Source organism: Capra hircus, chromosome 10 (assembly GCF_001704415.2).
Source record: "Capra hircus breed San Clemente chromosome 10, ASM170441v1, whole genome shotgun sequence".
Lineage (NCBI taxonomy): Eukaryota > Metazoa > Chordata > Mammalia > Artiodactyla > Bovidae > Capra > Capra hircus.
Genome location: NC_030817.1, coordinates 41961646 through 41979597, shown reverse-complemented (window position 1 = coordinate 41979597; position 17952 = coordinate 41961646). Strand labels below are relative to the sequence as shown.

Here is a 17952-nt window from a genome sequence, read left to right as displayed (position 1 = left end):
TAAAAGCTCTTCCGATATACCAGAGGTAGTCTGGGATGGTCTCTGGGCTTCCACGGTGGCGCAGTGGCAAAGAATCCACTTGCCAAGCAAGAGACGCAAGAGACACCGGTTCCAACCCTGGTTTGGGAAGGAAGATCTCCTGAAGTAGGAAATGACAAACAGCTCCAGTATTCTTGCCTAAAAAATTCCACAGACAGAGGAGCCTGGCGGGCTACAGTCCATGATAGGGTTGCAGCGTCCCACAGGACTGACTGACAGACTCAAGTGGCCTCCGGGGTCGCTCAAGTCTAAAACGCGCGTGTCCAAGTGGCTCCACACTCCTTAGTTTAGCAGTCCAGAGGGGCAGTTAAGTCCCACGCAAAGCGCAGAGCGGCTCAGAGAACATGCTGCTCGGAACGTCCAGCTGGCCTCAGCCTCCAGAACGGCCAGCTTGCGTTGGGTTTCCGCCAGCTCAGGCCGCCTGCGATCACTCCGCCCACTGCTCCTGTGGACCTCCGCCCCCTTCTTTCCCTTCCGCGCTCCGCCATTTCCGAATACGCCTCTAGCTCATTTAGGCCCTGTTCGGCTTCCGTCCCAGATGATCCCTCCCCGAGGCTGCCGCTGCCTCCTCCTCGGAGCTGGGGCCGCCTCCTCGGCCAGTGGCGTAGCCGGACTCTGCGTCGCGGCCAGCTAGATAGGGGCGGAGGTCCGGAGCCCGGTCTCGACCCGAGCGGGGGGCCATGGAGAAAGCGGCCCGAGGCACTCTCCGCACCGACTAACGCGGGCCCGTTGCGGCTGCAGGCGCCATGGACCGAGCTCCCGCAGACCAGGTACGCGAGCTTGAGCCAGGCCGGTCGGGCCGGGAGCTGGGGGTCGCGGCTTCCTCCCGGGCGGGCCCTGGTCTCCGAGCGTGGGCCCGGACGGCCAGAGCCCTCGGGTTCCTGCTGGCGCAGACCTCCTTTCCCCGGGATCCTGGCGGCGCCCGTCTCCTGCATTGTTTCAGATGCTGTCTCGAGCTTGGGGGCTTTTCCAGCCCCGATTACCCCGGGCTGGGGATTTGCTTTTGGCCCCCCTGACTTGTTTGGTGAAAGGAGCCAGAAGATTCCCAAGTTGTCCGTTCTTTCCCGAGACAGGGTTTATAACTTCACCAAATTCTAACCCCCCTCCCCCTTCCCTTCAGTTCTGGAATGTGTTTTCAAGGTGGAAAGGCTTCTCACTTAGAAAAACTGTCAGGGATTGTGATAACTACAGATGAAGGAAGGGTTATGGGCTTTTTAAGATCTACGTCCCCTTGAGCGAAGCATTGTTTTTGCATTGGTTTTATGGAGGTATTCCTTTTTAGATATGAAATACTGCGGTTTCCCTTTGCCCTTCTAGCCAGCTATTTTGCCCAAAAAAAAATTGTGTTTTTAAAACATCGATTTTGTATTTTAAAGGTGTAGGACCCTAAGGACGAGTTCATTTCCGAGCCCGTTTTCGTATTCACGAAGTCCCATTAGTGTTTCAGTTGCATCAGATTATTGATTATCCAAGCTAGTAGGTCCTGGGGGGCTGGGGTGGTGACATTGTTTTAAAAAAAGGAAAAAAATCTAAAATAATAGTTTTCTTCCCTCCAAAAAGTTTCAGTATTTTCCATTCTGATATCTGTATGAAGGGATTTAATTTGATGAAATCGAAGTTTACTCACTGTCCATTCCCCCTGTTCAGTTGAAGGCCTTGCCCAGTAATGAACTCGGTAAATAGATGAAGGAAAAAGAGAGATTAGGGGTTAGCCTGATTACTTTACAAATGGATAATTAACACCTGAATCATGAGACAAGATTTCCCAAATTCTTTCATTTGTATATATGTAGCTGGTGTATTTATGTGTATATATGTAGCTAGTCAGAGGGAGTTCAGATTTTGAAATTGTTCTCTTTCAGCAGACAGCAGCTTCCTGGTTGTGGATATTTGTGGGTTTTTTTTGTTTTTTGTTTTCCTTTGTATAAAAATCTTTATTTAAAAAAAGCTTGTGTGAATATGACTGAAAACACAAGCGAGTTTTATGAAACAGTTTGTGTATTTACCAAAGCAAAACTGATGGGGGTCCCTTGACAATGCAGGCTTTCCTGTGACCCAAGGTATTTTATATGCCCCCCTATATCCAGTTTAATGAAAAATAATTTTTCAAGGTACCTATCAAAAAACGCCTGAAATTTCAAAGCCTGAGAAGTGAATAAGGAATTTTCTTGAATGATTTTCCAGTACGGGTGTCACTAATGAAAGGGTTAAACATTTTGTTCCTGCACTAGGCTGACAGAACTGTAACTAGTAATGCTGTCAGGTATATACTTATGGTTCCATGTATATGCTTCCGTGTATATACTTATGGTTCCTTTCATCCTAGAGGAAATGTAATTAACTATTTAGATGGTAACTTTTAGCATAGATATTTGTATGTAATTATCTTGACAGCAAGTGCTATGAGCAAATTCTTCAGAGAGCCTCTTTGTCTTTCATCCCGTTTCTTTCCAGAGTCCACAACCTATTAAAATTTTGTAGAAATTTAAGCTTCAGAAAAAAACATAAATGTAGGTTTTCCGCTGAAGAATTTTTCTGTTTTTTTTCCTCTCCAGTACCTCCCACCTCTTCCCTTAGCCTAATCCTAGGGGATTATGAGAGAATAATTTGAATCAATTTCTCTTTCCCCCACACATATACTCTCAGGAAGCTGAGATCCCTAGAAGTGATGCTACTTTGCCTAGTTCATGTTGTAGGCAGTTAATTCCATGGATGACCTGGAAGGAGTCTCCTTCATTTTAAATTAGCACTTTTCTGATGGCAAAACTCCATTATTTTCATTATATTCTTGTATTCATCATTGAAAAAAGGCACAGAACTAATAACGTAATGATAGATTAGGGGCTGGAATTGAGATCTGTCCACTGTGTAGAGTTCTTGATTGCTTTCACTATACCTCTGAGTAATGTAATGGCTTTTCAGAGTTATTTGGAATGTACTTTTATGTTTTTACTAAATGACTTTAATAAGTAAAAGCCATTAAAAACAGATGCCACATGTGCTGAATTTCCATTTTTCTCTCAAAACATTTATTTTAAACCAGTGTTGGTTTATATTCAGAATTTCTGGGAATGTCTGTAGCGTTAAAACTTATAATATTATAATGGTTGACTATTCATAGAAGTTTGATTTTTAAAGACTAGTACTAATACAGACTTTATGCATTTTGTCTTAAATCCTTGGAGTATTGCACAAGTGTAACTTAAAAAATATCTAAGCATGTTTTGCTTGAAGACATTCATGTTGTAGTTCTTGGAATTACTTCTTGTTTATATATATATATATACACACACATAAATATATACATATACATATATATATAAAATCTTTGTATAAAAGGACTGGGAATACATGCTAGCTAGTAATCTTAATTGTAGTAATGACTATTTGAAAAAAATGTTATAACCATTAGAGAATCTCAGGAGTAACCTCTTTTTAGCAAGACTGTTTTAAATCAAAATGAGTAGCTTATTTTAATTGCCAGAGGTAGTTCTGAGAAATGATGCTGCTTAGTATAGTGTATTTTTTTTAAAAAATCTGTTTTGTTTATTTAGTTGTACCGGATCTTAGGTGTTTTTTTTTTTTTTCCCCTGTCCTTAAAGGGGGAAAAAAAAACCTGATATAAAGGGATGTGAAGACTAAATAATGGAGTTTGTTTATAAAGTTTTTGTATTTCTATTTTTAGGACATTTAGGACAGTGTTTTGGGATTTTTTTTTTTTAATAAACTTTAGAAGTGACAGAACACTTGAGGTTGACAGTCTCTTTTGTATTATCAAATAATTTAAACTCTGGCTTAGTTTTTAGTACTTTAATGTTAGATAAGTTCTTCTAAAGTAATTTGCAAAATTATTGATCACTAATGCCTTTAATTCTTAGAAAACCAGATGTGTGATAAGTGTACATGGTTTCATGCAAAGAGCTGTTTACCAATAAAGGTATAATATTATCTGAGTTATAATTTTTTCTTTAAATAATTATAAATGTCAAATAGAGTCAGCACTGCAAACTAAATGTATCCTAAATAAGTTACTCTAAAATGTTTATTATTCAGTAATACTTAGTTAGCTTTTATAGATCTAAGTAAGCTATTGCCTTAACATTTTAAAAATGCTTTTGTGATCAAAAAGAAAGTAAATAATGCTGATTTAGTGAAAATATCATTTGGAAATTAAAAAGGCATTTTTCCCCCTAAGCTTTTAAGTCAAAGGGGAATTTAAAAGTGCAATTAAAAATTTTTTTAAACAAAATACTGCATATTAAAATGTATGGGATGTGGCTGAAGCTATACTCTGAGGCAAAGGCATAGTCATAAATGTTTTCGCTGTTCAGCATTTTAAAAGGAAGTTAGAAGTTAAGCATCCCAGGAAAGAAGTGGGGGTGGGGGGAGAACTCCTCAAAGAAAGAGAGAAAATAAATAGATATTCCAAACACTAGTATTAAATATAGAAAGTTAGGTTTTAAAAAAGTGCCATCAGAGTTTAACAAGATTAAATGTGGTCCATTTTAAGAAAAGAGGGAAAATGTATGAATAGGAAAGCAAGTAGGCTGAGTCTAAGTTAAACGCTTTGATTTTTCTCTTCAGTATTTTCTAAAGTCTTGCAAAACTTGATAGGTATAACTACTGATTTATTTTGGCAAGTGGCTTACTTCCAGTAAAAGACGTTCCAACCAGAAAACAATAAAGCCAGCAGGTATCTCTTAAGCACTTTTTCCTTCAGAAGACATTTATTTTATCTTTGGTCATGATATATAAAACATCTTAGTGTTTGATATATCCTACTTACCTTAATATAGCAAGAACGTGGAGGGTTTCCATAGTCTTATTTTTTCTGTAGGTGTGTAGTACGTACTGACATTTCACTGGGGGAGCATGCTTTATTATGTTCTACTTCAGTTTTGATTTTAAGTGGGTGTCATTTTTCTATTGCTTCATCTGGGGAAATTATTTGTACTCTTCTGAAAGTTCTATCTCAGAGGAATTTAGTATGCATTTTCTGCTGATGTGTGCTTCATACTAGCGTGGTGCTATCTTCAGTACACAAGCTCAGTGTGTATTTGTTAAATTATACAGGCTCTCAGTGATCTGAATGCATTTGTTTAATAAACTTTTTAAATAAGGTTTCTATAGTTTCTTGTTCAAATACAGGTTTCTGGGATTATGATTTTTCATTAACTTGGAAAATTCTGAAGTAATTTCTGAAAGATAAAGGTAATTTTACAGTACAGTTCCTTTTTTTTTTTTAAGCAAATAGAACAGGAGTAGATTTTGTTCTGTTTAGACTTCTTCCATATTTTTATTTTCTTTAAGGAGACAAAAATTTGCTATAAAATTTCTGATTTCTTAACGATCATGGCATAAGTAGACTAAACAGAAATACAAACTGAGAAGGATCACTGGATGAAGTAACTAGTCAATTTTTTCATAACATTTTGTTGTCTACTGTGTAAGACATTTTTTCCTTTAATTTCTACATTAATATAATTGAAATAACTGCCAAAATCTGTTGCTTGCTTAACATATTATCTGTGTGACCTTTATTATGTGAAATTTTAAAAAATAGTTTGCCGTATGAACATTACTTTTCAGGCCTGAGGACAACTGAGGCTGCATTTTGATGTATGATGCTGAAGGCCCCAAAGTCACGACAAACGACGTTTAAAACCATAGGGAGTTGTAACTATAGGAGAAAGTTTGCCAGTCTGTTCCTACTAGTGACATCTTCTGTTTGTGCAGCTGTTAACTACAGCAGCTTTTCTTTTTTGGTAAAAACAAAGGATCATTTCAGTGTTAGTGAGTTTTATTGTTGAATGCCAATATCTAGAATTGCGCTTAGAATAGAAGCCAATACAGACTTTTAATTTTGGGGGACATATACTGTGTATATGTGCAGATATTAGTTATAAATTATGCATGACGCTGTTTGATTAGTGGTTACCTAAATTCACAGATATATAAAGAACAGATAAGACTAGGCATAAAAAACTTGTTGCAACTTTTTTTTGTAATGGGCTAGTCTGTGTGGCTTGTAGGGTGTTTGTTTCCTCACCGAGGATTGAACCCTTGCCTGCTGCAGCGGAAGTGGGGTCCTAAACACTGCACTGCCGGGAAAGAGCAAGGATATGAATTTGTTGTTACCAAAGTAATTTATGAGTTGGTATTATTTGGGGGTATCAGGAAAAGTTATTTTTAAATTGCCTTTCTCTTTATATTAGTATTCTTATTTTTTTTTTCATATGGGACTGAGAATTTAATATAACCATGTATCTTGAATTGGAAAAAAAAATTCCAAACGTCTTCTAGCCCAGATTTATAAAGCTGTTCAGGATTCTCATATGTTCAAAGGTTGATATTTTATACCTCCATAAGTTTTGAGTCCTAATAACTATCATAGTGAAAATCACTGACCTCTACTATTAACATTTGTTTTTGCCTCCTATGTTGGAATTCAAGAAACCAAGTCACACATTATTTATGAGTACAATTATCTTATCTACTTCAGGTTTGGTCAGGAGTACAAAAGTAAACATCAACGTTACATCAGGTGGGGAGGAAGGGTATTAAATTGATACTGCTGTATAGTTCAGATTTCTTCCCCTAGACATGTGTTTTGGAATGTTCACAGTGAACTCTTTTTGAACAGTTTCGAAAAAGGCTGTATATTCAGCACGTATATTTAGCATGTCAAGTCTTTTCTTTAGATTTTTTTGGATTTTCTACTGGTTACTTTTGTGAGAAACATGCATGAAATTTACTCAGAGAAATATGCCTTGATGGGAGTTTCTAATAAAGGCCATCCCAGTGGGGAAAAAAGTTCTGGTTAGGTCTGTTGCTTTCACGTAGTTGATTTGAGTTGAAATGTTGGATTGCATTCCACTCACTGGTTTCGCAAAGTGTTTATCTTTTAATACTGTTTGTGGGTTCCCCCCCCCAAGTCACCTTGAGATATTTGTGGCTTTTTAACATTCTTCTTTTACAGAATGTGCCTATAGATTATTTTATACTAAAATTTTAAAAATTTTAGTTAATATAGCAAAAGCAGAAAGAAAAATGCGCAAAACCAGTGTACAGCTAAATGTTATTGGATGAAGACCTTGTGTCACCCATGTTAGGATATAGGATTTTGTCGGGTGCCTCAGAAGCTCTCCCAGGTGCCTCTTCCCAACCACAGCTTCCTCTTTCCTGAGAGTAATTCCTATCCTGGCGTTCATGGCTCTTTACTTTTCTTTATAGTCTGTCCCCAATTTGTGCATCCTTAGTATTGTAGTTTACTATGTCTGTTAAACCTCTATTTATAAGACGAGATTTATAAGAAAAGATAAAAACAAACTAAAAAGCACGAATTCTGGATTACCTTATTTCCTCGGTTTGTTTGCTGGAAAGCTGAAGTGCTCACTTTTTTCTCAATTTAACTGTGAAGCAAAAGTTTTTCTCCCTTGTGCTAAGGTCTTTTTTTCATTTATTGTAGACATTATCCTTCCTTTTAATTTAACCATACTAATCTAATTTCCTGCAGTGGACAGAAATAAACTTTTTTAGGCTATTCAAACAAATAAAGAGTAGTTATCCTTCAGAACTCTGTTCAGTGATTTTTTTTCCACTAACAAAATTAACTTAAAACACAATGTTTTGTCTGAAGAGTGAGTTTGTGTTTTGTTTTGTTTTTTTACTACCGGCTTTATTTTTGGACTCCGAGGTATGACTTCCTTGTACTGTTGATTGTTTTAACAGCTTTGGTTATGTAAGAAATGACTTCATTGAAATGTAGTAACCTTTGATAAATTCTTTCATCCAGTTGATGGCTTTGTCTAAATAACATAATCAGATTAAATTTTTTAAATTTGACCTTGCTCTTCCTTTGAATGTTTTGTGAATACTGAGAAGACTGTCTCTTTTATTGTTTTATTGTCGTGAATTTGTATTATTTAAGTTTTTGCTTGTTTGTTAGTAATGTGTTTCACTTTCTCTTTGAAGAATGTCAAGCTGTCAGCTGAGGTAGAACCATTTATTCCCCAGAAGAAGAATCCTGATACATTTATGATCCCTATGGCACTCCCAAATGATAATGGAAATGTTTCTGGTGTAGAACCAACTCCAATTCCCAGCTACCTGATTACCTGTTATCCGTTCGTGCAAGAAAACCAGTCCAATAGGTAATTTGTTTATTATTATTTTCTTTTGGTGGGGGAAGAAAGGGGTAGGGAAGTGTAGAAGTTTGTTTGCAAAGCACACGTCTTAATTTTTTTCCTTTTGTAACTTTTAAGTATTAACTATTTCTCTACTTTCTCAGAGGAGTAAGTGAAACCAAATGATGTAGAAATTTAAAAATTGTTGGCATGGATTATTATTATTTTCTCATTCTTTCTAAGAGAAAATGGAATTCTTTGTATCTCCTATAATCAGTTATTGAAATTTTTTGAAATAAACTGACTCAACGGGAGAAAGGGATTATTTAGAAAGCGGTGAACAGAAACCCATTTTTTGAGGATAGACATATAATCCTACGGAGAAGGCAATGGCATCCCACTCCAGTATTCTTGTCTGGAAGATCCCATGGATGGAGGAGCCTGGTAGGCTGCAGTCCATGGGGTTGCGAAGAGTTGGACACGGCTGAGCGACTTCACTTTCCCTTTTCACTTTCATTCATTGGAGAGGGAGATGGCAACCCACTCCAGTGTTCTTGCCTGGAGAATCCCAGGGACGGGGGAGCCTGTTGGGGACTGCTGTCTCTGGGGTCGCACAGAGTCGGACACGACTGAGGCGACTTAGCAGCAGCAGCATATAATCCTAATTGCCAAGACAGTCTGTTCTAAGAAGAATATATCAAGGGATGGCCCTTAACTTTGAAGCTTTTGTGGCCGGTTAGCTTATTATATCTCTAGACTCTGATTGTAGTTTAAATTTAGTTTCTGTGCTATAGTCACAGAGGGATTTAGCAAAATGCTTACAGCTCGGGTACTGTGTGACCTAGTGGTTAGGGTGTGTCTTGTGATAGTCATGATAGCCTTTCTAACCCTGCTTAGACTGAAGGATTGCACTTCATTGGTGTAGTTCATTTTATTGCTGTATGAAAGTACTTTCAGCATGTTTCATATTATATCACACATCAAAATTGTACTTCTCTAGCACTGTAGGATGAATGGATGAGGTAGCTGGACTCTAGCCTTTGCCCAACCACCCCTGAGGGCTAAGGCAAGTCAATACTTCTACACATGTTTAACCATTGTGTCACACTAGTGTGTTCAGGCACATTCTTTGAGAAATTCTGGATATATGTCAGTAAATTACTCTCTCAGGTATTAAATATTCAAGTTAATACTCTAGAACTCTTTAATAGTTTGGGGCATTAGACACAGTAGAAGCTAAAGGATTCTGCTCAATTGAGTCAGGGTAGTATTACATTAAAAATCTTTGACCTGTATTGGACTATGCTTGAAGTACTTTATAAACTAAAAATACTATTGCAGTATTTGACAATGTGGCCAAGTGTACAGTATAATAAGTTTAACTTTTCTTATCTTACCAAATAATTTTTGAGAATTCATGAGTAGGCCATCCATCAGATTATTGAAAATATTTTTAGAATTATGGCAGGGGACATTTTTCGCTTGTGCTTTGTCACGGAATAGTAAGGAAAAGCTCTGTAGTCCAGCTCCCTATGACCTCTCAGTCATCAGCGGCAACTGTCTGCAAGGAGGACTAATGAGATGGGAAGGACTGGTGCTTTATAGGAAGGCATCACACTAGAAGAACTCTAATGCTGGAGATGAGATGGCACTGAACAAGCTTGCCTTTTTCTTTTCTTCCTCTTGGACCTCTGGTGCTTGCTTCCATTGTCAAGATGGGGAGCCAGGGAGAGAGCTGGACTTGGCCAAGTGGTTAAGGGAATATGGGAAAGGAGTAGGAGGCCCTAGGCCTGAACTAAAGAATGGGGGTGGAATAATCAAGTCACCTACTGTAAAGACCACCTTATACAATGATCACCTTACCCTGCGTTTTGCAGAAGGCGGTTACAGTTAGTTGCTGCCATTGAATGGGAACTTTGGACTGCCATTGCTGGCAGATTCAGCAGATAGGTATTTAACTTTTAGGCAGAAATATTGTGAGGCTGAGGGAGAGAGCTACAAATAAGAATACTCTGTACATTTAAAATTTTGAAATCCAGTAAACTGTCAGGTTAAATTTCTTTGTGTGTGTGTGTGTGTGTACGCACTCAGTCGTGTCTGACTCTTTGTGATCCTTTGGACTGTAGCCCACCAGGCTCCTCTGTCCATGAGACTTTCAGGCAAGACTACTGGAGTGGGTTGCCATTTCCTTCTCCAGGAGATCTTCCTGACCCAGAGATCAAACCCACAGCTCTTGGATCTCCTACATTGCAGGCAGATTCTTTACCACTGGGCCATCAGGAAGCCCAAATTCCTTTATACTGTCAATTAAAATTGTTATTACACATACGTAAAAACTAATTATAGCAAGGAAATTGATAAAAAATGATCTCTTTTTCAGAATTATTATGAGGCTATAGTTGGCGCTAGTGGTAAAGAACCTGCCTGCAAATGCAGGAGACTTCAGAGTTGCAGGTTCGATCCCTGAGTTGGGAAGATCCCCTGGAGGAGGGCATGGCAACCCACTCCAGTATTCTTGCCTGGAGAATCCCATGGACAGAGGAGCCTGACAGGCTGTGGTCCATAGGGTCACAGAGAGTCAGATAAAACAGAAGCAACTTAGAACATTTTATACTGTTATTTTCTTTTATTAAAATAAGTTGAAAATTTGTATTATTTTCTGACACGCATGTCTGATTTGGTTTTACAGACAGTTTCCATTATATAACAATGATATACGATGGCAACAGCCTAATCCAAACCCTGCTGGACCATACCTTGCTTACCCCATTATATCTGCTCAGCCACCTGTTTCTACAGAGTATACATATTATCAGCTGATGCCAGCACCATGTGCACAAGTCATGGGTTTTTATCATCCTTTCCCTGCACCTTACTCCAACACTTTTCAGGCTGCAAATACTGTCAATACTATAACCACAGAATGCACTGAGCGTCCAAATCACCTTGGACAGGTCTTCCCATTGTCTGGCCATCGAAACAGAAATAGTAATAGAGGACCAGTGGTACCAAAAGTAAGTGACCAAATTTGATTGGCTTTTGTGTTTGATATTTCTGTTGTTAGTGTAAGTAATTGCTACTTGTATTGATTAGCCTTTACTACTGAGGTTTACTTTTTAAAAAACAATTAAGGATGTAGCATTTTTAAAATAACTTTTTCCATTACTTTTGTTCCTCATTCTTTAAATGGTGATATGATTTACAGTCACTTTCAAGTGAGAGAGTTTACATAAGCATAATGTACAAATATTTCCAAATTATTTTAATTTAGTGATAAAAATGGCATAGTGACACAGTTTTAGTAAGGGATTAGTTTGGCTCCTTTCCGAGCAGTGTTAAGTGGCTAATGTACATCTAGATATTTGTCTTCAGAAATAAACAGGAGATATTACGGAAAAGAATATTGTGATGCATTAAGTCTCTTCAGCTTCATTGTTTTCTATTCTGTCAATTTTTAGTAGAAACAGCACTTTGTTCTTCAGAGAATGCTTTACTATATTATATGAACACAGGGTCTCCTAGGGCTAAAGAAAATTAAAGATAAGTGTGCGAAATGACTTTTTGTCAACACCAGCCTTTTGACTGTGTTAAAAAAAGACACAAAGGCCTTGAAATCACAGGAGAATTAAGGTTAATTCTAGGTGTCTGTTTCTTAACTAAAAGATTACTTTTCTGTTGAAGCCATAGTGTCAAAGCAAATAAGAAAAACCAGATTTCTTCTTAGCACTTTTGAGCTAATGGAAAGCAGCGTGATTAGATGCCTTTACATCTGTTATTGTCAAGGAGTTCATGCTTTCCTAGATTGCATTAGCCCAGCCTCTTTGGTGAAAAGTCTATGCTGTCTTCTGGCATACTTTTTTCAGGTTAAAATACAAACAGGCTGCAGAAGTTGCTTTAAAAAGCTTATTAGTTTTTGTCCATGGAAACTTTCTGGGTCAAGGGAAATCCTTTGGGGATATCTGAGAATGAAAAGAAATAAGTATTGGAAGTAGACAATAGTATATAACTTTTAAGTATTGAATAACATGATTTCTCAGAGTGCATTTCCAGCATTTTAAGAAGTTATCTAAGAAGTTAAATTTGGAGTTCTTTTGTATAAATTGCTATTAAGTGATGGATACTCATATTTTAAAAAAATGAAGGAAAGGATCAGCTTTTTAATATTTTCTTTTTAACTCTAAAGCAGAAATTTCTTTTGTACTTCATTGCTCTCATGAAACTAAAATTGAGCTTTTGGATAAGTTACCACCCTTTTTACTGATACTGCCTTTTTAAATAAAAATTTAAAACCCTTATTTGATGTGATTATACTCTTATTATTTATTATTAAAAAATTTTAAATGCAAATGACAATTAAAATGAATATATCTCATTAATTATAATAGTATTAGTGGTTATTTGAAAAGTAGTGTATAAATGTGTATATAATACATTATATAGCCTACTATGATTGGCTGTAGATAATTTAATGAAATTCTAACACAGTAACCCTGTTTCCTCATGGATTGAGAGTCACTCATTTGTAGCCTACATTTAAGTATATTTTTAAAGGATGTATTGATATATTTTATAATGTTTATTAGTACATTGAATAAGATTTTAATTTTTTTTTTTACTTCAATCAGCAACAACTTATACAACAGCACATAAAAAGCAAAAGACCACTGGTGAAAAATGTAGCTATTCAGAAAGAGACAAGTGCAGTAGGTCCCGATAATCGATCAAAAATTGTGCTACTGGTGGATGCTTCACAGCAAACTGGTAAGGCAAGATTTTTCTTATGTACATACATCGTAGATTTTAAAATATTTTTTATTTTGTTGAAATTTATAGTTGATTTACAGTATTGTGTTAATGTCTGCTGTACAGCAGTGACTTCATTTATACATACATATACAGTACATTCTTTTTCATTGTGGTTTATCATAGGATATTGACTATAGTGTTCTCTCCTCTACAGTAGGGCCTTGTTTATCCATTCTATATATAGCAGTTTGCATCTGCTAATCCCAAACTCCCAATTCACCCCTCCCCCAACACTCCCCCCCCACACACACTTCAGCAACCTCAAGTTTGTTCTCTATGTCTGTATACATTGATTTTTATCTGTTGTTATGCATTGACTTTGTAATTGTAGACTCTACCACTTTTTAGGATTTTGGACTTTCAGTCTTCTGTTTATCCTGCTACTTTGTGAAATTCTTTAGGAAAGATAAAACAGTCCCATGTTCTTAAAGTTCTTTCAGCTTGGGTGCTGGCTTACGTAGTTTTGAGCAGAATTTGAGGTTTCCTTATCTCCTTTTAGTAGTGAAGCAGTTCAGAAATCGGAGATGGAATTTTGAAGACATTGTAGAAATTTGAGGGACTCATTTTGGTAGAAGTTAGAATTGTACATATTTTATTTTTATTTTTCATATGTTTTTAAATAACTAGATTAAAATTACTTTTAAAACATTCTATAAATATCTTTAAGAAGAACTTAACAAGTTTCGTGCACCTTATTGTAGCATAAGATCTGAACCAGACCTATTAGCGGTAACATGTATCCTCAAACAAGTAAGAATTTTGGGCTAGTTGTATATCATTTTGTTAAAACTTTTTAGAGGACTGTGTAAACATTAAAGTAAAAAGCTTTATCCTGACAATAGGTAAGAATTAACAAGTAGTTTTAAAATTCTCACTGTTTTCCAGTTATATGTGAAATTTCATTTTGTAGCCCTGATATTTAGCTAAATAGCTATAGAGTAGATAGCTGTCTTCTCTCACTCATTGTCATTTAAAAATCCTTACTAATGATCCAGGACTAGATCTATTCAAAGGCATGTTTGCTTTTTACCCTTTACAGTTTTTACAAAAATGCTGTCTGTCTTAAAATGAATTAGATGGTACACACTTTCTTTCATTTGTACTCTACCTTTTATGTTAGACATCCATTCAGTTATCCTTCGACAATTCCTTAGGTTCATTAGAAGTAAGAAAGAATCTGGGAATCAGTTAAAAAACAGCTTGCTGGTAGTACAATCATTGTATGGTTTGTAGGGCATAAAGTGATAAGATTAATGGACTGACAAATGCTTGGAATGGTTTATGATAAAGAGCCATAAGGTAGTATGTGACAAAGTTCTGTAATGTTTTGGTTATTCCTAGACACAGTGACCCATTTCTACATGCTTTGAACCCTAGAACTACTTTAAAAATTTGTTCTAACGTCTTTGGTTTGCTCATTAAGTGACCACAAAGACAACCTTCTGAATCTCAAGAATTAGTAAGTAGAAAGATGAAGATATAATTTGAGTAGAAGATTATACCTTCTATCAGTATTCTTATTCTTCAGGTTGTTCTCAATGTATCAGGATGAATTGATGTCAGTTATAGGTAGAATGCAAATTATGGTTTAAGGAATTTGTAATACATTTTTACTCTTGAACACAAGCTTGTATTATTTAAAAGAGTTTAGTAAGATGGCTAGGTATAAGATAACACACAGAAGTTAATTATAGTGTGTTACCAACAATCAGAATTTAGGAAAAGATATCATTTACAATAGCAACAAAAATACAGTTTCTGGTATAAACCTGACAAAGTATAAGACATTTATACTGAAAACTAACTTTATTATAGGACATTTTAAAAAACCTAAATTGCTTGCTCATTCAGGATGATTTGATGTTGCAAATGGCATTTTTCCCTTTGGTAATCTACAAATTCAGTGCATTTCTGATCAAAATTCCAATGGGGATTTTTTGAGAACTTGACAAACTAATTTCTAAAATAAAAGAGCACTGATCTGAAAAGAGCCACGACTTCCCTGGAAAAGAACGTTTCTTCTTGGGAATTTCCTGGTGAGTCAGTGGCTAGAACTCTGCATCCGCTTAGGGGAGCATGGGTTCAGTCCCTGGTTGGGGAATTAAGATCTCACATGCCATGTGATATGGCGAAAAAAATAAAAATTTTTTAAAAAATTGTTTTTAATTAAAAGCATTTTTAAAAGTATTAAAAGAAGAATTTTTTCTTCTAGATAGCAAGGCCTACTAAGCCATTTATTTTTTATAGGCTTATATAAAAATATATAAAATACAGTATACAAAAATTAAACAGAACAGAGTCCCAGAAACGACCCATGTACGTGAAAACATATACAAGGAAAATATCAGAGATAGCATTACAGACCCTTAACGTATACATCATGCAAATCTTATGTTTTTAATTAATTATTTAATTGATTGATTAATTTTTATATCATGCAAATCTGTTCCAGATGGATTAAGGATTTAAATGAGAAAGCCACATGTAGAAGAAAATATAGGCAGATATCTTTATGTTTACATGGATAAAACTATTTATAAAATTAAGAATTTCTATTTATCAAGAGTGAATAAAGGGGCTTCCCTGGTGGTTCAGTGGTAAAGAATCTGCCTGCCAGTGTAGGAAACTCAAGTTCAATCCCTTGTCCAGGAACATCCCACATGGCACAGAGCAACTAAGCCTGTGCCACAACTTTTGAGCCTGTGCTCTAGAGCCTAGAAATGCAACCACTGAGGCCATGAGCCACAGCTCCTGAAGCCTGCACGCCCTGGAGCCTGTGCCCTGCAACAAGACAAGTCGCTGCAGTGACGTGTGAGCACTGCAGCTGCAGAGCAGCTCCCAGTAGCCACATCTAGAGAAAGCACACACGTGCAGCAGCAAAGACTTGGCACAGCCAAAAGGGAAAAAAAAAGTGAATGAAGGAACAAGTCACAAATCTTGGAAAGGATTTTACCATGTATGTAAACTGACAAAGGATTAGTATGAAGACATATAAAGAATTCATAAGAATCAGTAAGAAAATAATGTCACCTTGCGCTCAGGGCCCCTGGAATGCAGTGCTGCCAGGGGGCTGAAACAACTTTGGCAGAGCTACAGGAATCTTTGTTTTGACCCAGTTGGCCTACTGAGGACAGTGTATCCAAATGGAATCTCCTCCCAGAAAGAAAAGGAACTGTTTGATTAAAGGTGTATATACTGCAGCAGCACACAAAAAACCACTGAAAACTTCTCAATGCCCAGTAACAGGCAGCAAGTCCAAAGAGGTGCCCAGGACATCCACTCAGTAGACTGATGTGGAACCTTGATAGATTATAATTAACAAAGAACATGTGTATAATTAAACAGCACAACTAAAAATTACATTGATTCTGTATAAAAGTTATATATAGAAAAACTGATTGTGAGAAATGGGTTGTGGGGAAAAATTATGTAGTAAAAGGAATTTTAGTGGTGTGCTGGGTTGGGAGGAGTTGGTAAGAGGTCTTGTTTTAAAATGTCTTGTAATTACAATTTGTGAAATACAACGAGAAACAGGCAACTTAGTAGAAAAATAGAAATCAAACAATCCAAAAGTAAAACTAACAAGTATTTCACAGAGGGGAAAACATGCATGGCTGTTCCCAACCTCATTATTAAGCAGGAAAATGCAAATAAAAATCTGCAATGAGCCATCTTTTTATACCCAACAATTGGGAGAAATTACAGCCTAGAGGACAGTGTCTAGTATTTGGTGAATATGTACACCATGGGGTTATTTATATCCTGCTCTTAGAGTGCAAACTGTTTTAACCACCTTTGAAAATGATTCAACATTACCAAGTAAAGTTGAACATCACATGTAACCCCTAAGCCTATCGATATTTACCTTAGAGAAACCTTCATGTGCACACGTACATACTCTTACATCTATATAAGAATGTTTACAGAAGTACTGTTGTTGAGAGCAAAACCCCAGAACAACCCAAGTGTCCCATCAGTGGTACAAAGGACAAAGGCACTCCGGTATATTCATACACAGGCATTCTAGATTGCAGTATGCATCAGAATCTCAAAACCAATCAACATTTGAGGGAGAGAGCAGCGGCAGGGGGAGGCAAGTCACAGAATAATGTAGATGTGTGATTCCATTTTTATAAAGGTAGAATTGCAAAAGTACATAATTTATGTGTTGGAAATACAGAAGTCCACAGTAAATCTACTTTAAAAAGTGAGGGAGTGATAAACACAATTCCGAATAGCCTCTGAGGGAGGAAGAGAATAAAGTGGTGGAGGAAGCATGCAGTGGACTTCAAAGGATTGGTGATGTTTAAAGGGATGATAGTGGTTTGTTTTAATTATATAATATTAAGTACACAGTTATGCAGATACTCGCTTCATAATAAATACATGTTATAAAGCAACTTGTCAGGAACATCTTTTGCCAATCTTTTCAAAAAATTTCCTCCTGTTTTCTTTGTTTACAAAGTTAGATATTGTTCTTTTCTTACAATTTTAATGATAATTTAAAAGAATTGGTCGGCTTGTTCCTCAAGAGGAGTTGTCACACTTTGCTTGCCTTACAGATTTCCCATCAGACATCGCAAACAAATCTCTGTCCGAGAGCTCTGCCGCAATGCTCTGGAAGGCCAAAGGCAGGAGGAGAAGAGCCTCCCACCCGACTGCCGAGTCCTCTAGTGAGCAGGGAGCTAGTGAGGCTGACATTGACAGTGACAGTGGCTACTGCAGCCCCAAACACAGCAACAACCAGCAGGCTGCTGCGGGGGGGTTGAGAAATCCCGATTCTGGCTCCATCAGTGTATGTGACGTTACTTTATCTGCTCATCTGTCATCTGTGTCACTGTTCTTTGTCTCTTTGCCTAAAGCTGAAGTATCTATTTGCATTAATAGTTCCTATAATACGATGGTTAAAACTGTTTTGTATGTTTTACTATTAATATAAAAATACTTAGGGAGAAGTATTTTTTCTAAGATTATAGTAAGC

General features: G+C 36.9%; 1 protein-coding gene across 1 annotated transcript in view; it reads left to right on the top strand.

The window, feature by feature from the left end:
• Positions 526–17952, top strand: part of SECISBP2L (SECIS binding protein 2 like) — a 53273-nt gene continuing 35846 nt past the window's right edge. The window contains exons 1-5 of the mRNA XM_013967151.2: positions 526–809; positions 8014–8192; positions 10855–11179; positions 12791–12926; positions 17534–17766. Of these exons, the coding sequence (XP_013822605.1) occupies positions 786–809; positions 8014–8192; positions 10855–11179; positions 12791–12926; positions 17534–17766 (897 nt within the window). The 5' untranslated portion in view covers positions 526–785. The remainder of the gene's footprint in view (positions 810–8013; positions 8193–10854; positions 11180–12790; positions 12927–17533; positions 17767–17952) is intronic.